The sequence below is a fragment of the Balaenoptera ricei genome, chromosome 5, assembly GCF_028023285.1.
Source record: "Balaenoptera ricei isolate mBalRic1 chromosome 5, mBalRic1.hap2, whole genome shotgun sequence".
NCBI classification, from domain to species: Eukaryota; Metazoa; Chordata; class Mammalia; order Artiodactyla; family Balaenopteridae; genus Balaenoptera; species Balaenoptera ricei.
The window spans coordinates 120,897,403-120,911,479 of record NC_082643.1 but is presented as its reverse complement, the minus strand read 5'-3'; the positions used below and the strand labels follow the sequence as shown (position 1 = coordinate 120,911,479).

The 14,077-nt window shown below is 41.2% G+C and overlaps 1 protein-coding gene across 3 annotated transcripts in view; it reads left to right on the top strand.

The window, feature by feature from the left end:
* SEC24D (SEC24 homolog D, COPII coat complex component) overlaps positions 1–14,077 on the top strand; it is a 138,020-nt gene that overhangs the window by 16,693 nt on the left and 107,250 nt on the right. For all 3 annotated transcript variants that reach the window (XM_059923516.1, XM_059923517.1, XM_059923515.1), the window contains 4 exons: positions 3,845–3,937; positions 8,656–8,819; positions 9,352–10,020; positions 12,220–12,378. In XM_059923516.1, coding sequence (XP_059779499.1) covers positions 12,261–12,378 — 118 coding nt within the window. In that variant the 5' untranslated portion in view covers positions 3,845–3,937; positions 8,656–8,819; positions 9,352–10,020; positions 12,220–12,260. The remainder of the gene's footprint in view (positions 1–3,844; positions 3,938–8,655; positions 8,820–9,351; positions 10,021–12,219; positions 12,379–14,077) is intronic.

The following is a 14,077-nucleotide window of genomic DNA, read 5'->3' as shown; positions in this document are numbered from 1 at the left end:
TAGCAACAAGTAGAATTTGTTACAGGTGAACAGGGCTAAAAGCAGCAAAGACAAAAAATACATACATGAGATCACCAAAAGACAAGTGCCAACATGTATGCTGGGCTGTTCTTATTCAATCTTCCAAGTGAGATAGATAATGCAAATTATCTATCTTAGTTGCTGCGCGTGGGCTTTCTCTAGTTGCGGCGAGCAGGGGCTACTCTTCTTTGCAGTGCGCGGGCTTCTCATTGCGGTGGCTTCTCTTGTTGAGGAGCACGGGCTCTACGTGCGCGAGCTTCAGTAGTTGTGGCTCACGGGCTTTAGAACGCAGGCTCAGTAGCTCTGGCGCATGGGCTTAGTTGCTCCACGACATGTGGGATCTTCCCAGACCAGGGCTCGAACCCATGTCCCCTGCATTGGCAGGCAGATTCTTAAGCACTGCACCACCAGGGAAGCCCACCATCATTTATTAATCAACATTATTTTGGAAGTTTCAATGAGTGCAATAAAAAATGTTAAATGAAATAATTTGTAAAACCACTGGTATAAAAAATATATAGGGCTGATGATGTAGTTGTACACCTAAAAAAAAAAAATCAGTTTTAAAGTAATAAAAAAGAGAATTTGATAATTTGATCACCTATATATTTAAAAATCAATAGCTTTTCCCTTACTGTCAATAAACAGACACAGAAATGAGAAAAAGCAAACACACATAAAACAGATAGCAATAAAGAATTAAGCTAAAAAGAAAAATACAGGACCAATATTTAAAAAAACAACAACAAAAAACAGAAACCAAAAAAATCTATACTAACTTATTGAAGGTCCCAAAGGCAAAGCAATCAACTGAATATGGTCTGGGTTGGAAAATCTTAATATCACAAAAATATCAAGCCTGTAGAAAAAACAATAAATTCAATTAAAAGTATGTAATTAAAATACAGTAAACTGTACATATTTAAATACACAATTTGAGATACACACACATGCACACCATACACACACACCTGTAAAACCATCATCACAATCAAGATAATGAACATATCCATCAACCTCAAAAGTATCCATTGCCCCTCTATAATCCCCACCTCTCTGCCCCCTTCCCATTTCTAGGCAACTACTGATCTACTTTCTGTCACTATACATTAGTTTGCATTTTTTGGAAATTTATGAAAATGGAATCTTCTGTTCTCCTTTTTGTTTGGCTTTTTTCACTCAACATAATTATTTTGAGATTCATTCATTTGTTGCATGTAGTTCATTCCTCTTTATTGTTGAGTGTTTTACTGTATGGATATACCACAATTTGTATACCTATTCACCTGTTCATAGAAATTTGGGTTAATTTCAGCTTTGAGCCTTTACAAATAATGTTGTTATGAACATTTGTGTACAGACATGTGTTTTTGTTCTTGGAACTTTAAAGTCTCTAGAAGAAAACAGGAGAAAAGTATTTGTGATCTTGATTTTAAAGTTTTAGGTTTTTCATTAAGATCTATGTTCTATTTTGAATTAATTTTTAAATATGATGTGAGATAGGAGGTACAGATTGAAATTCATTTTTTCACATGTGAATATCAAATTGTTCCAGTACCATTTATTGGAAAGACAAGAAAAGCCTGTTCTCCTTTTTCATCTTTGTTGAAAATCAATTGAATATAAATATATATATGTATTTATATATAAATATATCCAGAATCTCTAATCTGTTTCCTTAATGTTTTTGTCTATTTTGTTGCCAATACCATACTGATTTGATTATTGTAGCTTTATAATAAGTCTTAAAGTCAGATGATATAAGTTCCCCAACTCTGTTCTTTTTCAAAGTTGTTTTGATTTTCGTTTTTAATAAATTTTATTTATTTATTTATTTATTTATTTATTTATTTATTTATTTATGGCTGTGTTGGGTCTTCACTGCTGTGGGAGGGCTTTCTCTAGTTGCAGAGAGCAGGGGCTACTCTTCTTGTGCAGGCTTCTCATTGCAGTGGTTTCTCTTGTTGCGGAGCATGGGCTCTAGGCATGCAGGCTTCAGTAGTTGTGGCACGTGGGTTCAGTAGTTGTGGCTCGCGGGCTGTAGAGCGCAGGCTCAGTAGCTGGGGCCCACGGGCTTAGTTGCTCTGCGGCATATGGGATCTTCCTGGACCAGGGTTTGAACCTGTGTCCCCTGTACTGGCAGGTGGATTCCTAACCACTGTGCCACCAGGGAAGTCCCTCAAAGTTGTTTTGATTAATATAGGTATTTCATATTTCCATATGAATTTTTGAATAGCTAGTCATTTTCTCAAGAAAAAAAGAAAAAACCCTTGCTGGGATTTTGATTCAGGTTGCATAGAATCTACAGATGAATTTGGGAAGAACTGACTTCTTAACAATATTAAGGTTTCCGATTCATCAGAGCCAAAGTGAGAAGGAACCCTGCCCTACTCACCTCTAAACAATTGCTCTCAATGCCTGTTTGTGGAGATGAATGGGACTCAGAAGTGCTCGTAGAGGCTGCAGGGTGCTCCAGAGGAAATGGGCTTCTGCTCTTACTGTTGCCACCAACACAGGACATTTGTGGCCAGGATGAGCTCTCCAGACCTACTCCCCAACTGGCATAGTGGCAGACTTCTCTGTGTCTCTAAGTCTAGACTGAACTTTTAGATCTAGGAGAAGGAGAGAGGGAACCCTCTTCTTCCTCAGTCCAGAAAATCACCTTAGTTCTTGGCCAATAAAACACTATCCATTTTGATTAATGATAGAAACATCTGCTCCCTTCAAAAGAAAACTCCACCCTTACCCATCAGGGTGTGGTTTTAATGCTAGACTCCATCAAAGCAATAGAATCACCAAACTGTCTATACATTTTCTCATATTTGGTTAATTCAGTCTTATCCATAGTACCCTTGTTATTCTAGTATATATGCTGATCTGTTGTTTATGATAGATTTACTCTGACTAGTATAATTATATATATATATATATTTTTTAATATTTTTTAAATTTTTATTTATTTATTTTATTTATGGTTGTGTTGGGTCTTCATTTCTGTGCGAGGGCTTTCTCTAGTTGTGGCAAGCGGGGGCCACTCCTCATCGCGGTGCGCGGGCCTCTCACTATCGCGGCCTCTCTTGTTGCGGAGCACAGGCTCCAGACGCGCAGGCTCAGTAATTGTGGCTCACGGGCCCAGTTGCTCCGCGGCATGTGGGATCTTCCCAGACCAGGGCTCGAACCCGTGTCCCCTGCATTGGCAGGCAGACTCTCAACCACTGCACCACCAGGGAAGCCCCTATATATTTTAAATTAATATATTCAATGTACAATTGACAGGTATTACTTATTTTTTTTTGAATATACTAACTTAAAATATATAATTATTTGTTGTAAGAGGTCCCTCCTCCACCCAAAATCACTGGCTCAAACTAGAGTTTATTTTTCTGTCATATAACAGCTCAGAGGTAGACATGAGTTTCATGGAGCTATCCAGGGACCAGAGTTCCTTTCATCTTATTTCTTGTCATCACCCCTAGAGAATTGTCCTCATCTAGATGGCTAATTTGCCTTGATCGCTACCATGTCTACATCTCAGCTTGCAGGAAGGTGAGAGAATTGGGATGGAAACTCTAAAGATGAGACAAAGAAGTTGCACACGTAATTTCCACTCTGGTCAGTGCATCACAGAATGAAAACCAGTTGTAAAGAAGGCTAGGGCTGCTGTCTTTGGCTGAGTAATCAATCACACACCAGCTGAAACTCAGAAGAATGGATAGTATCCCAGAAAAATTAGCAATCTCTGTCACAAATATAATATTCCAAAATCTAAATTTCTGATATTTTAATTTATAATTAACAATATAGAATTGCATTATTTTTCTAGGTAATCAAGTAAGTGGATTCGAGGAAGGAATCAAAGGAAAATCATTTCTTCTTGTTAATGATCATATATTCAAGCACTGACTTCAATTGAGTTGTGAGTACCATTTCTACTTCTTCCTATTTTAGTGAATTATCAGTTGCTTTTTATTTCTCAATTCAATCTTAATAGCAAGATTGTGATAGAATATCACATAATAAGCTTTCAATATTATGAAGGTGAGAGTACCTTCCTTATAAGCACTTTGTTACATAAAAATTGGGTTTCATTCACCTCTTAAGTGCCTGTTCTCCTGACTTTTTTGCTTAGATCAAGAAAGTCAGTGCAAGAAAAACACCGAGTCTTATCTCATTTACTTCATCAGCTGGAAAACCTTTCAAGTCACCAGGAAGTTGGTATGAGTAAGGGGTGAGCTATGAATACAGAACTATGGCCATGTAGCCGTCATGACTCAGTTTTCCTCCTACTTTTATAGTAGGTCCTAAAGCTACATGTGCTGTTCCTCCTCAAACCTTAGCCAGCACCGAGAAAACTTATGGGAAACCAAATGACTGAAGGATAAATTTCTGAGGCCTAAAGTCTCACTGAGACTTTGTAAAATAAATGTTTTCTGAACACCAGATTCTCTGTGAAGAGATGCCGCCTCGCATATAAGTAAAAGAAAAATTGAAAAGCAAATCAGATCCCACCATTCCTCAGTTCAAAACTTGAAATAACCCCTTTAAAAAATCAGAATAAAAATCAAACTCTTTTAAAATGGCCTAAAGGATCGTATACCGCCTCCTTCCCCTCCTTGCCCTTCTATCCTACAGTTTTCCCTCACTCCCTTGGCTCCTCCCTTGCCGGTCTCCTCCTCCTGGAGCATGCCAGGCACCTCCCTTCTTAACACGGGGACTCCGGAGCGCTCTCCCTTCTGCATGGAATGCCAGGCCCCCAGGTAACCTGCATGGCTGCCTCCATGACCTCCTTCAAGGCTTTGTTCAGATCACACCTTGCGATGCTGTATCAATTCAGGCCCCCCGAAAAGCAGTCACCAACGTGGAATTAGCTGTACAAGAGAGTTATTGGGGAACACACGTGTGAAGAATATAAAAGAGGGAACAGGAGCAGGAGAGAAAGGCTGCAGGTGGCATGCAGATCTGACACCTGCGGAGAGAAGTGGAGGGGGTGGGAGGATTGGGTAGGACGAGCCTCAAATTGCACTGCAGCTCTCTGAGCAAGTCTTGGCCAGGGCAATGGGAACCCCAGAGGAAAGGTTTCTTACAGAGGGGTCCCATGTTGGACAGAAATACTGTGACTTTAGTATTCCACCATACTCAGCCATTGGCTTGGAACTGCTGAGAGGGCATTTGCTTTGGGATGAATGCCCTAGCAAGCCCAAAGGCATAACAACTGAAGGCTGTCAGCCCCTTACATTCCTTGAAGCAAGTTATCTTGAAAGGAGATCTGAGTGAACCGCATCCAGGGCCCCCTTAGAACCCTACCCTATCTACCCTATGTAATACTATAATCACTTAATTACACCATTTAATACTATCCACCGCCAACTCAGCATTCCCAATCCTCCTTACCCTGCTCTATTTCACCTTATTCCATAGCACTTCATTTATTTTATATCCTTTAACGTTCATGATCACAATGAGAAGAATGTATCCGACATGTACAAGTGAGCCAAGGTTAGTAAGCTTAGAAACTGCACCCATTGTGGGGTTCCCTGGGGTTTCATCCTTAGACTTTATCTACTTACATTCAATTGTCACAAATATGCTATTAATAATGATGGTTATGATCATGGCACCAAAACATCATTGAGCACTTATTATGTGCCAAACACTGTACTAAGTGCTTTATCTGCATTATCTCATTTAATACCCAGAACAATCTTTGAGGTTACTATTACTATTACTCCCACTTTTATAGATGAGGATGCTGAGGTTTAGACAGGGAACACACTCCCTCTACCGGGAGATAGCTCTCACGTTTCAAGTCTGGGCTAAGTGTCCCTTCTTACATTTTCCTGTGGCAACCTGGATCTTCTCACAGAATGCTAATCCACTGAACTAGAATTGTAGGTCCCCCCAGACCAGGGGTTGGCAAGCTTTTTCTGTAAAGGGCCAGGTAGTATATATTTCAGATTTTGTGGGCTTTGTGGTCTCTGTCACAACTACTCAACTCTGCCATTGCAGTGCAAAAGCAACCACAGAGTATGTTAATGAAAAGTATGGCTGTGTTCCAATAAAACTTTATTTATGGACACTGAAATTTGAATTTCATATAATTTGCATGTGTCACAAAGTATTATTCTTCTTTTGATTTTTTCAACCACTTAAAAATGTAAAAATCATTCTCAGCTCACAGGCTTTACAAAAACAGGCAGGTGGGCCAGGTTTCGTAGTTTGCCCATCCCTATGCTATTCCATGAACTTTTAACAGCCAGAGTGGTATCACATCTGACTTTGTATCCACGGCACTTAGAATAGTATCCAGCTTATAGTGGGTGCTTAATAAATACTTGTTACATAAATAAAACTCACATAGCTAGTAGTGAGTGATAGTGTCAGGATTCAAACCTGAGTCAACTGGTTTGGCAGTGCGACGTCATACTGCCCACTCTGTGGCCAAAGCCCTAAGTGATGTAGCACACTCAGAGCAATATACTGAGATACTCAAAAAGTAATTCTACCTAGGAGTGAAAGTACTGGGTCATATGGTAGCTCTGTGTTTAACTTCTTTTCTGTTTCTTCTTGAATCAGCTTTGGTGAGTTATATTCTCAACTGATTTCAATTTTAATTTGTTTTTTTTTTTGTGGTTTGACATTACATATTTTATTTTAAAAATAAAATTTCATACAGAGTGACAATATTGCATAGTTGCTAAGAGCACAGCCTTTGGAGCCAGACTGTCTGGGTTTTTTTTTTTTAAGTACATTTTTTATTTGATTTGGGAATTAAATTCCCGAGAGAAATGAAAACATAAATTCAAACAAAAACTTGTACATAAGTGTTCATGGCAGCATTATTCATAATAGCCAGAAGGGGGAAGCAACCTAAATGCCCATCAACTGATGAGTAGATAAATGAAATGTGCTATATCCACACAATGGAATATTATTTGGCAATAAAAAGGAGAGAAATACCGATACATATTACAACATGAACTTGTAAAAGGATCATTACAAAGGACCACGTATGGTATGATTCCATTTATATGAAATGTACAGAATAAGCAAATCTATAGACAGGAAGTAAATCAGTGGTTGCCTAGGGCTGTGGAGTGAGGAAGGTAGGGGGGAAAGGGGAGTGACTATACCAATGGATAGAGTTTATTGAGGAGGGATGAAAAAGTTCTAAAATTGATTGTGGTGATGGCTATACAACTCTGTGAACATGCTAAAAACCATTGGATTGTATACTTTAAATGGGTGATTGTTGATTATATCTCAATAAAGCTGTTATTTGTAAAAAAGTAATCCCAGAAACACCTTGGTGTTGGGCCTTGATGAACACCTGAACTCTATTGTTACTGTTATTGGCTGCTCCTCAGCCTACCATGTACCCTCTCCCCTAGCCCCACTTAACTTGGCCTAATTTACTGTGCTTCCATGTATTTAACATAGTCCAAATCTTGGCCATTTCAGTTTTTTTTTTTAAATATAAAGCTTCTTCAAACTGTAGCTTTGTAATCAGAAACCTCTTAAGTTACGTAAATGCTTAGAGCATCATAATTCTGACTTTCCAAAGGCCACCTATCAGACAGAACCCTGAGTATTGTCAGGAAATTCCTTCTTTCTGTATAGCCTTTGTGGAGTTGACTCTCTTCTTTCTTTTCCTTTTAAAGTTAGAACAGAAAGACCCTAAGAACACAGAACCCCAGCACACGGGCGTTCCCTGTGACCTCAACTTTCAATTAGGATATGGTTACCAGGGTGACCAAGTTAATTACATATGGAATATCAGCAGCTGACCTCAGGTGGAAAGAGCTCAGGTCAGATGCAGGAGGGCTGGGAATCCAGGCTGAGCCTCAGGTCTTATGAAGTTCAGGGACCCAACCACAGGAATAAGGTAAGAAGTTAGTCACTTAAGGGATGGGTATTGGGGGCCACAAAAAGGGAAGCAGGACTGAAACCAGAGTTCCATGTCATCAGAAAAAGAGATTTCTGATTAGTAACTCCAATCACTGGTGGAATTGTGTGGTTAATTAATATTTTAGTTATTTGAAAGCTTGAATATAAAGCAGTAACAGGAGAAGAAGGCAGAACCAGTTAATAGAGAATAGCAAATTAGAGTAAGATCAAAAAGAAAAAAAATATGAGATGAAAAGAACTTTGGAATTAGAATCAGAAGGCATGACTTCCAAGTGACTCTAAGACTAGTAAGTCATTTTAATTTCCTGAACCTCAGTTTATTAAACTATAAAATGATTGGGTTGAACTCAGACCTCACTGAATATTGAGTTGAATATCCATCTCTCTAAAATCCCTCCCAGCTTTAAACATTTAGGAATTAAAAACAGTCTTAGAACTGAAAGCACAAGTTGTTTGTCCTGGTGCCCTGAGTAAGGAGAGAGAACAAATGTACTAATTCAAATTTCATGGTTTTACAGGAGCTACAAGCTAACGAAGTCATCACTTCCTATTTCCAAGTGACTCTACTCTCTCCTACATTGTGTCATGGCTGTGATATGAAAACTTTTTTTTTTAATTGCTCTTACAAGTTGTACTGCTTCAACAAGGCAAAGCTTCCTAAACTCCATCAAATATTTCCATCATATTGAGAATATAAGAAACAAATTTAAAACCAAATTTTCATTGCAGATTTTCATACCTGACCAGTGTTGAACTGGACGTGGGCAGGGCATCACACCTTAACATCTTACAAAAGTAACATGGGGAAAGGGAACATTAGTCTTCACTACCCTGGAACAACATAAAATGCCTGCAAAACTCATGGAGCATTTCAGCAGAAGCGTCATCCTCATGTAAGTTTTTACTAATACCTAGGCATTTCATCACTAAAGGAATCTGTCAAGTAGCTTTCACTTTCTTGTACCCCAGAAGAAAGTGTGTTCTGAAAACAAAACACTGGTCTGGTTTTACTTTTCTAAGTTTGAACAAAGTGGTAGTTATACCAAACCTCGGGTTGTCTGAAGGCCTTTCTATTTAGCAGTGGGGGGTTGTGAGAAAGCAGCCGGATGGTCCTGATTTTTAAGGCTAGAGAGAGAGGTCAAGTTCCAGGTCCCACATAGGTCGCCTTTCTTTCTCAGCTGTTTCTCACAGTACAGTGAGCTAAACGTTGGGTGCTTATACATGTAGCGATCCCTGTTTTGGGGTGGGATCAGTCATCCTACTTTACAGACAACGAATATGTAGACATTCGTTGAAGAAATACACAGAAATCTAGCAATTCTAGCTTCAGTGAAGACACGTCTTCCCATACTTTTCAGGTGGGACACCCTTTCCTCCCTTTTTGCGCCGCGCTGACAGCTGCCTTGGGCGTTCCTTCCTCTCTAGTGCATCGCACGAGTACGTCATCAAGTTGCCCGTGTACACGTGCCAGATTCGCCTTTAGACTGTAATCTCTTCGAGATCCAGGAAGCGTGTACCTTCCGGTATCGGCAGTGCAGTACCTGAAATATCCTAGTTACTCAAGTAATATGTAATGAATGAACAGCCGAATCTGCAACCTGTTGAATGAAAGAATGAATGAACCCTCAATACAAACTCCCTCCTTCCTACGGGGCTCCACGGTGAAAATGTTGCTCTGATTCAGCAACAGCATTAAAATCTTTGACCTGTTGGAGGGAAAGGAACAGGCAAACAAGACAGGAAGGGGCGACAGGACAAAAAAAAGGGAGGACGCGCGGCCAATACGCGTGCCGCGCTGGGTGGCGGGCGCCGCCTCAGGCCCCGCCCTGCCGGCGTTTTTGCGCGTGCGCCGGCTGGAGCGCAGCCGCTGGTCAGAGCCCGGGCGCCGGGGGCGCGCAGCCGGGAGAGTGTTTGACGTGGCAGTTCCCAGCCCAGCTGCAACTCCGCGAGCGAGACCAGCCTGTGGGGACACCGGCCCTAGGCGAGGCACGGCGGGAGCAGCGGCCGCCGCGGGAGCTGGGTCACCGGGGAAAACCGGCACTGGGAGCAGAGCGCAGGCTCTCGGAAGCCCGGCGTCGTGCGGGAGCCGACCAGGTAATGAATGCCTCGCCCAGCCTAGCTGCGCTCCAGCGGGACTCCTCCCCAGGCACAGCTGGAGTGGGGTGCGGTGCCCGGACTGGGGTCGGGGGTGGGCAGAGGCTGGATGCTCACCTGTGGCAGGGCAGCGGAGGAGACCTCCTACTTTGCTCCTTTAGCCCCTTCGTGCAGTTTAATAATGGGGGTGGGGTGGGTGGGCGTGGGCATTTTTTACCCGCCCCATCTTTGTGTCTGGGGATATGCTGGAACTAACTCCCTGATTACGGCCCTCAGTAGCCACGGTGTTCCAGTGTCGCTGCCAGCGGTTTTCTTATCTCCGTATCAACTTAATTTCCCCTTCTTTGGAGGAAGGGAATGTTGGAAATTCTCATAGTAATATTAGCAGCTGTATCTTCAAGCTTCGGGACAGCCTGATAGTGAAATTGATTTGTCCAGATCCGAACTTGGCCCAGGGTGAGATTGCATCTTGGCTGGAATGGTCGAGTGACAGCGGACTGGGGGTTGTCCTGGGCTTGAAGCTCCCCAGATTTTGAACCTCGGTCTGCTCGTGCCAAGTGGCTTTCTGCCATGTTGCCTCTTGAAGCTGAGTCAGGTTTCTGTAACTTGGGGCTCCGTGTGAGGAAGTTTGACGTGGCAAACTGGATTGCGTGGGGAAGCAAATTCCTGCCAGGACCAGTTAAGAGGGACCCGACTGCTTCCTGCCCTTTGGAGTGAACATCCCTGCCTTTCCTTTCTGTCACTCAGCAACAGGCTGCTACGTAGGTGTGTTCCTGCTGACTTCCTAAATGCGCTTGGTTGGATGAGCTTGACCAAAGCTCAGGCTGCCACGTCTCTCTCTGCTAAGTGGGAGGAGGGAAAATACATTGTCAGTAACACAGTGGACCAGCAGGCCTATCTCTCCTTTCTTTAGATCTCCCTTTCCAAGGAGAAGAAAGTGATCTTATAATATTTTTACTTCTTTGCTTTAATTTTGGAGTCTTAGAGTTTAATATGAAAACGAAACCAAATGAAGAATGCAGTTTCCTGAATATAGATTTCGGACCTTAGAAGGTTGCACTGAACTTTTAGCTTAAAAGGTAGCATCATAAAATAACAAAAGGAAGAATATTCCTATGCTGGGTGAAGAAACTGGAGAGAAATCGTAGAATCATTGTTTTATATCTGGAAAGGCTTTTGGAAGCTTTATTTTGTAAGAGGGTACTGATGCCCAGAGAGGTTCTTCAGCTTATTCCATGTCACACAGCTAAGTATTGGCAGCTTTGTAGTGTAAACCCACTTCTCTTGCCAGGATTCAGAGCTTTTTCTATTATAAATTCTTTTTTAAGAATAGTTCTATGAAATGTCTCTTATTTATGAAACTTGGAGAAAATGACAAATTTAAAACAAATTGATGTTTGGGTTCTGAGTAGAATCAAGATGGATCTGTTGTATTTGTGAGTTGTGTGTGTGTGTGTGTGTGTGTGCGCCTAAACACATATGCAATTGGACTTTTTTCCTTAGTTTCTTAAATATATGTGCATATGTTCTTAGAGGTATGATATTTAAATCAGAAAGAAGGTCTGTCATCTTTGACTGAGAAACCACTGACAACTCTCAAATAGTTGTAGGCTGCCACCTGGCTTCATCGATATATGACTCATAAAGTCAGTCCATTATCAACTTATCTTCTGCTGTATTTGTTGAACTTTTGATTTCTCTTTATCCTAACTGCCTGATTAAAATGACTAATTAGGATAGCACTAAACTGACACAAGTCAAAACATCTGATTGCAGACTACTGGCAGTTCTGCTGGTCAGTCAGTTGAATGACAAGGTGATTATTGCCAGTGACATGCTCTGTGCTGTAACGGGGCTGTGGAAACCAAAGGCACCAAAATAGTAGATAGGTTATGAGAGACTCTCTGTGAAACAGTTTAGTCTTACAATGAAAAAGTGGTTGGCAGCTGTTATTCAGGATTTCATGCCTGAGAATTTAACTAGGGCTATAGAAGTGAGTTGCTAAGTTCCACAGAGCTATGGTTAGAGCCTTTTTAGGGGGTAGTGATATGATATATTGTGTGATATGAAGCTGTCTCATGCACCTGATAATTGTACCTTTCCTCAAACCATCGTAAACATTTATTAACAGTGTTTATATTTTTAATAACATGAAGCGACTCAAACCCTCTTGTTAACAATTTCTTTTATCTGTTGCAGGGTTCTTTTATAGAACTGTTCCTTGGAATGATATTTTTATAATGAGTCAACAAGGCTACGTGGCTACACCTCCTTATTCTCAGTCCCAGCCTGGAATAGGCCTTTCTCCACCGCATTATGGGCACTATGGGGACCCATCTCACACAGGTTCTCCACCAGGTAAAGTGCATTATTTTGACCCATATGTGATTATTGAATCTCAGCCGCAGAGACATAAGATGTTCTGAAAGAGCTTTGAAAGAGTTGAATGGTCATTATAGATGATGCAATGGCTTGAGATTATAGGATTATTTGGAAAAGCCTACCTTATTAGTTTGGTTATTGCATGGACCAGAACGAGTTGGTTTTTTAAATATAGATGAAAACAAAGACACTTGCTGAGTATTTTGTTTTTACTGTTAGACTTGCTCTTGCTATTAATCAGTGGTGTGAGGTTATAGTAAACACTAAAAAACCCCACAAATTGTGTGTGTGTGTATATATATATATATATATATATATATACACACACACACACACACACTATATACTAAATATATGTATATTAAATATATACATATGTTGATATTGGAAAAATATGATTAGATTTGTATGCAAAAGATTACTCAGTGATGATAATAACAAGAAAAACATGGCCTTGCTTTGAAATCATTATTGAATAACATTGGTTGCCTTAAAATATGGTACCCAGCAGGGAATCTTGGCTTTGGAGCAGAGGTGGGAGAAAAAGGAGTAATGGAGTGGGATTGCCGTTGCTCTGATGGCAGGTGACACGATGAAGTCACCTCCTATTATCAAGGGGCTGCTCTGAGGGACCAAGTTTCAGCATCAGAAGTGAGGCTAATAACAGCTTGTTTCAGTTCTGATGATCCCAGATTCCCTAAAAATATCTGTGTAAGACAGGTCTTGGGACTTCTTCTGAGGAATTCAGTTCAAATCCTTGGTGGAAATGGGCTGTGTATAACTCAGTGAGTGCCTCTTGGGGCTCACTAGGACTGACTCAGGTATGTAGGATCCCGGCGTGTTGAGTAGCATGTATGGAGTGCAGAGTCAGCCGGGGGTGAGGAAAGCCTCTAGGGAGGCTTGGTGGTAGCAGCCACGCACAGTTTGCTGTAGAAGATGCTGTGAGACTGTGAATTTCCTGCGGGAAGTCACTCTGATGACTTAGTCTGCCCATAATTTTTAAAAACCTCCAGATGAGGCATCCTCCTCTTGTCCAGGACCAGTCCTCCCCATAACATTTCTAGGTCTGGATCCTATAGGAACCGTTTAACCCATCTTTCTCTGGTTTCTTTCTGTCCGGTGGTTCATTCCCGCTCAGCATTTATATATAATGATAATTATAAGTTTCTCTTTTTTGCATGCTTTCCATGTATCAAAAAACTGGTCCTAAAAGATTTACGTGTATTATCTTCTTTAATCCTCATGCAGTGCTACTCAGGACATTATTAGCCCTATTTTGCAGCTAAGAAAACTGAATGTCTGGTATACAATGATTTATCCAAGGTCCCAGAGCTGGTGGTGTAGCCAAGATTCATGCCCCGGTCCCTCAAGAAAACAAACAACAGACTCCAATACACACCTAAGTATAACATTCAGTATTACTCACTTTTCCTACCTGTCTTCACAGCCGTCTTCTTAAACAAGCACTCACTTCACTCGCTCACTCTCCATCCTTTTCTTGCAGCCCCTCCATGGCTCAGTGTGGTCTCCACTCCACAGCTTGGGCCCCATCCACCCTTCCCCTTCTCCCACCGGGGTCATTGGTGGCCTCCTAGTACCAAATGCAGTAGACGCTCTCCTGTCCTCTTTTGAATTTGACACCGTTTACTGCTCTTGTTTGTACAAAACTCTTTTC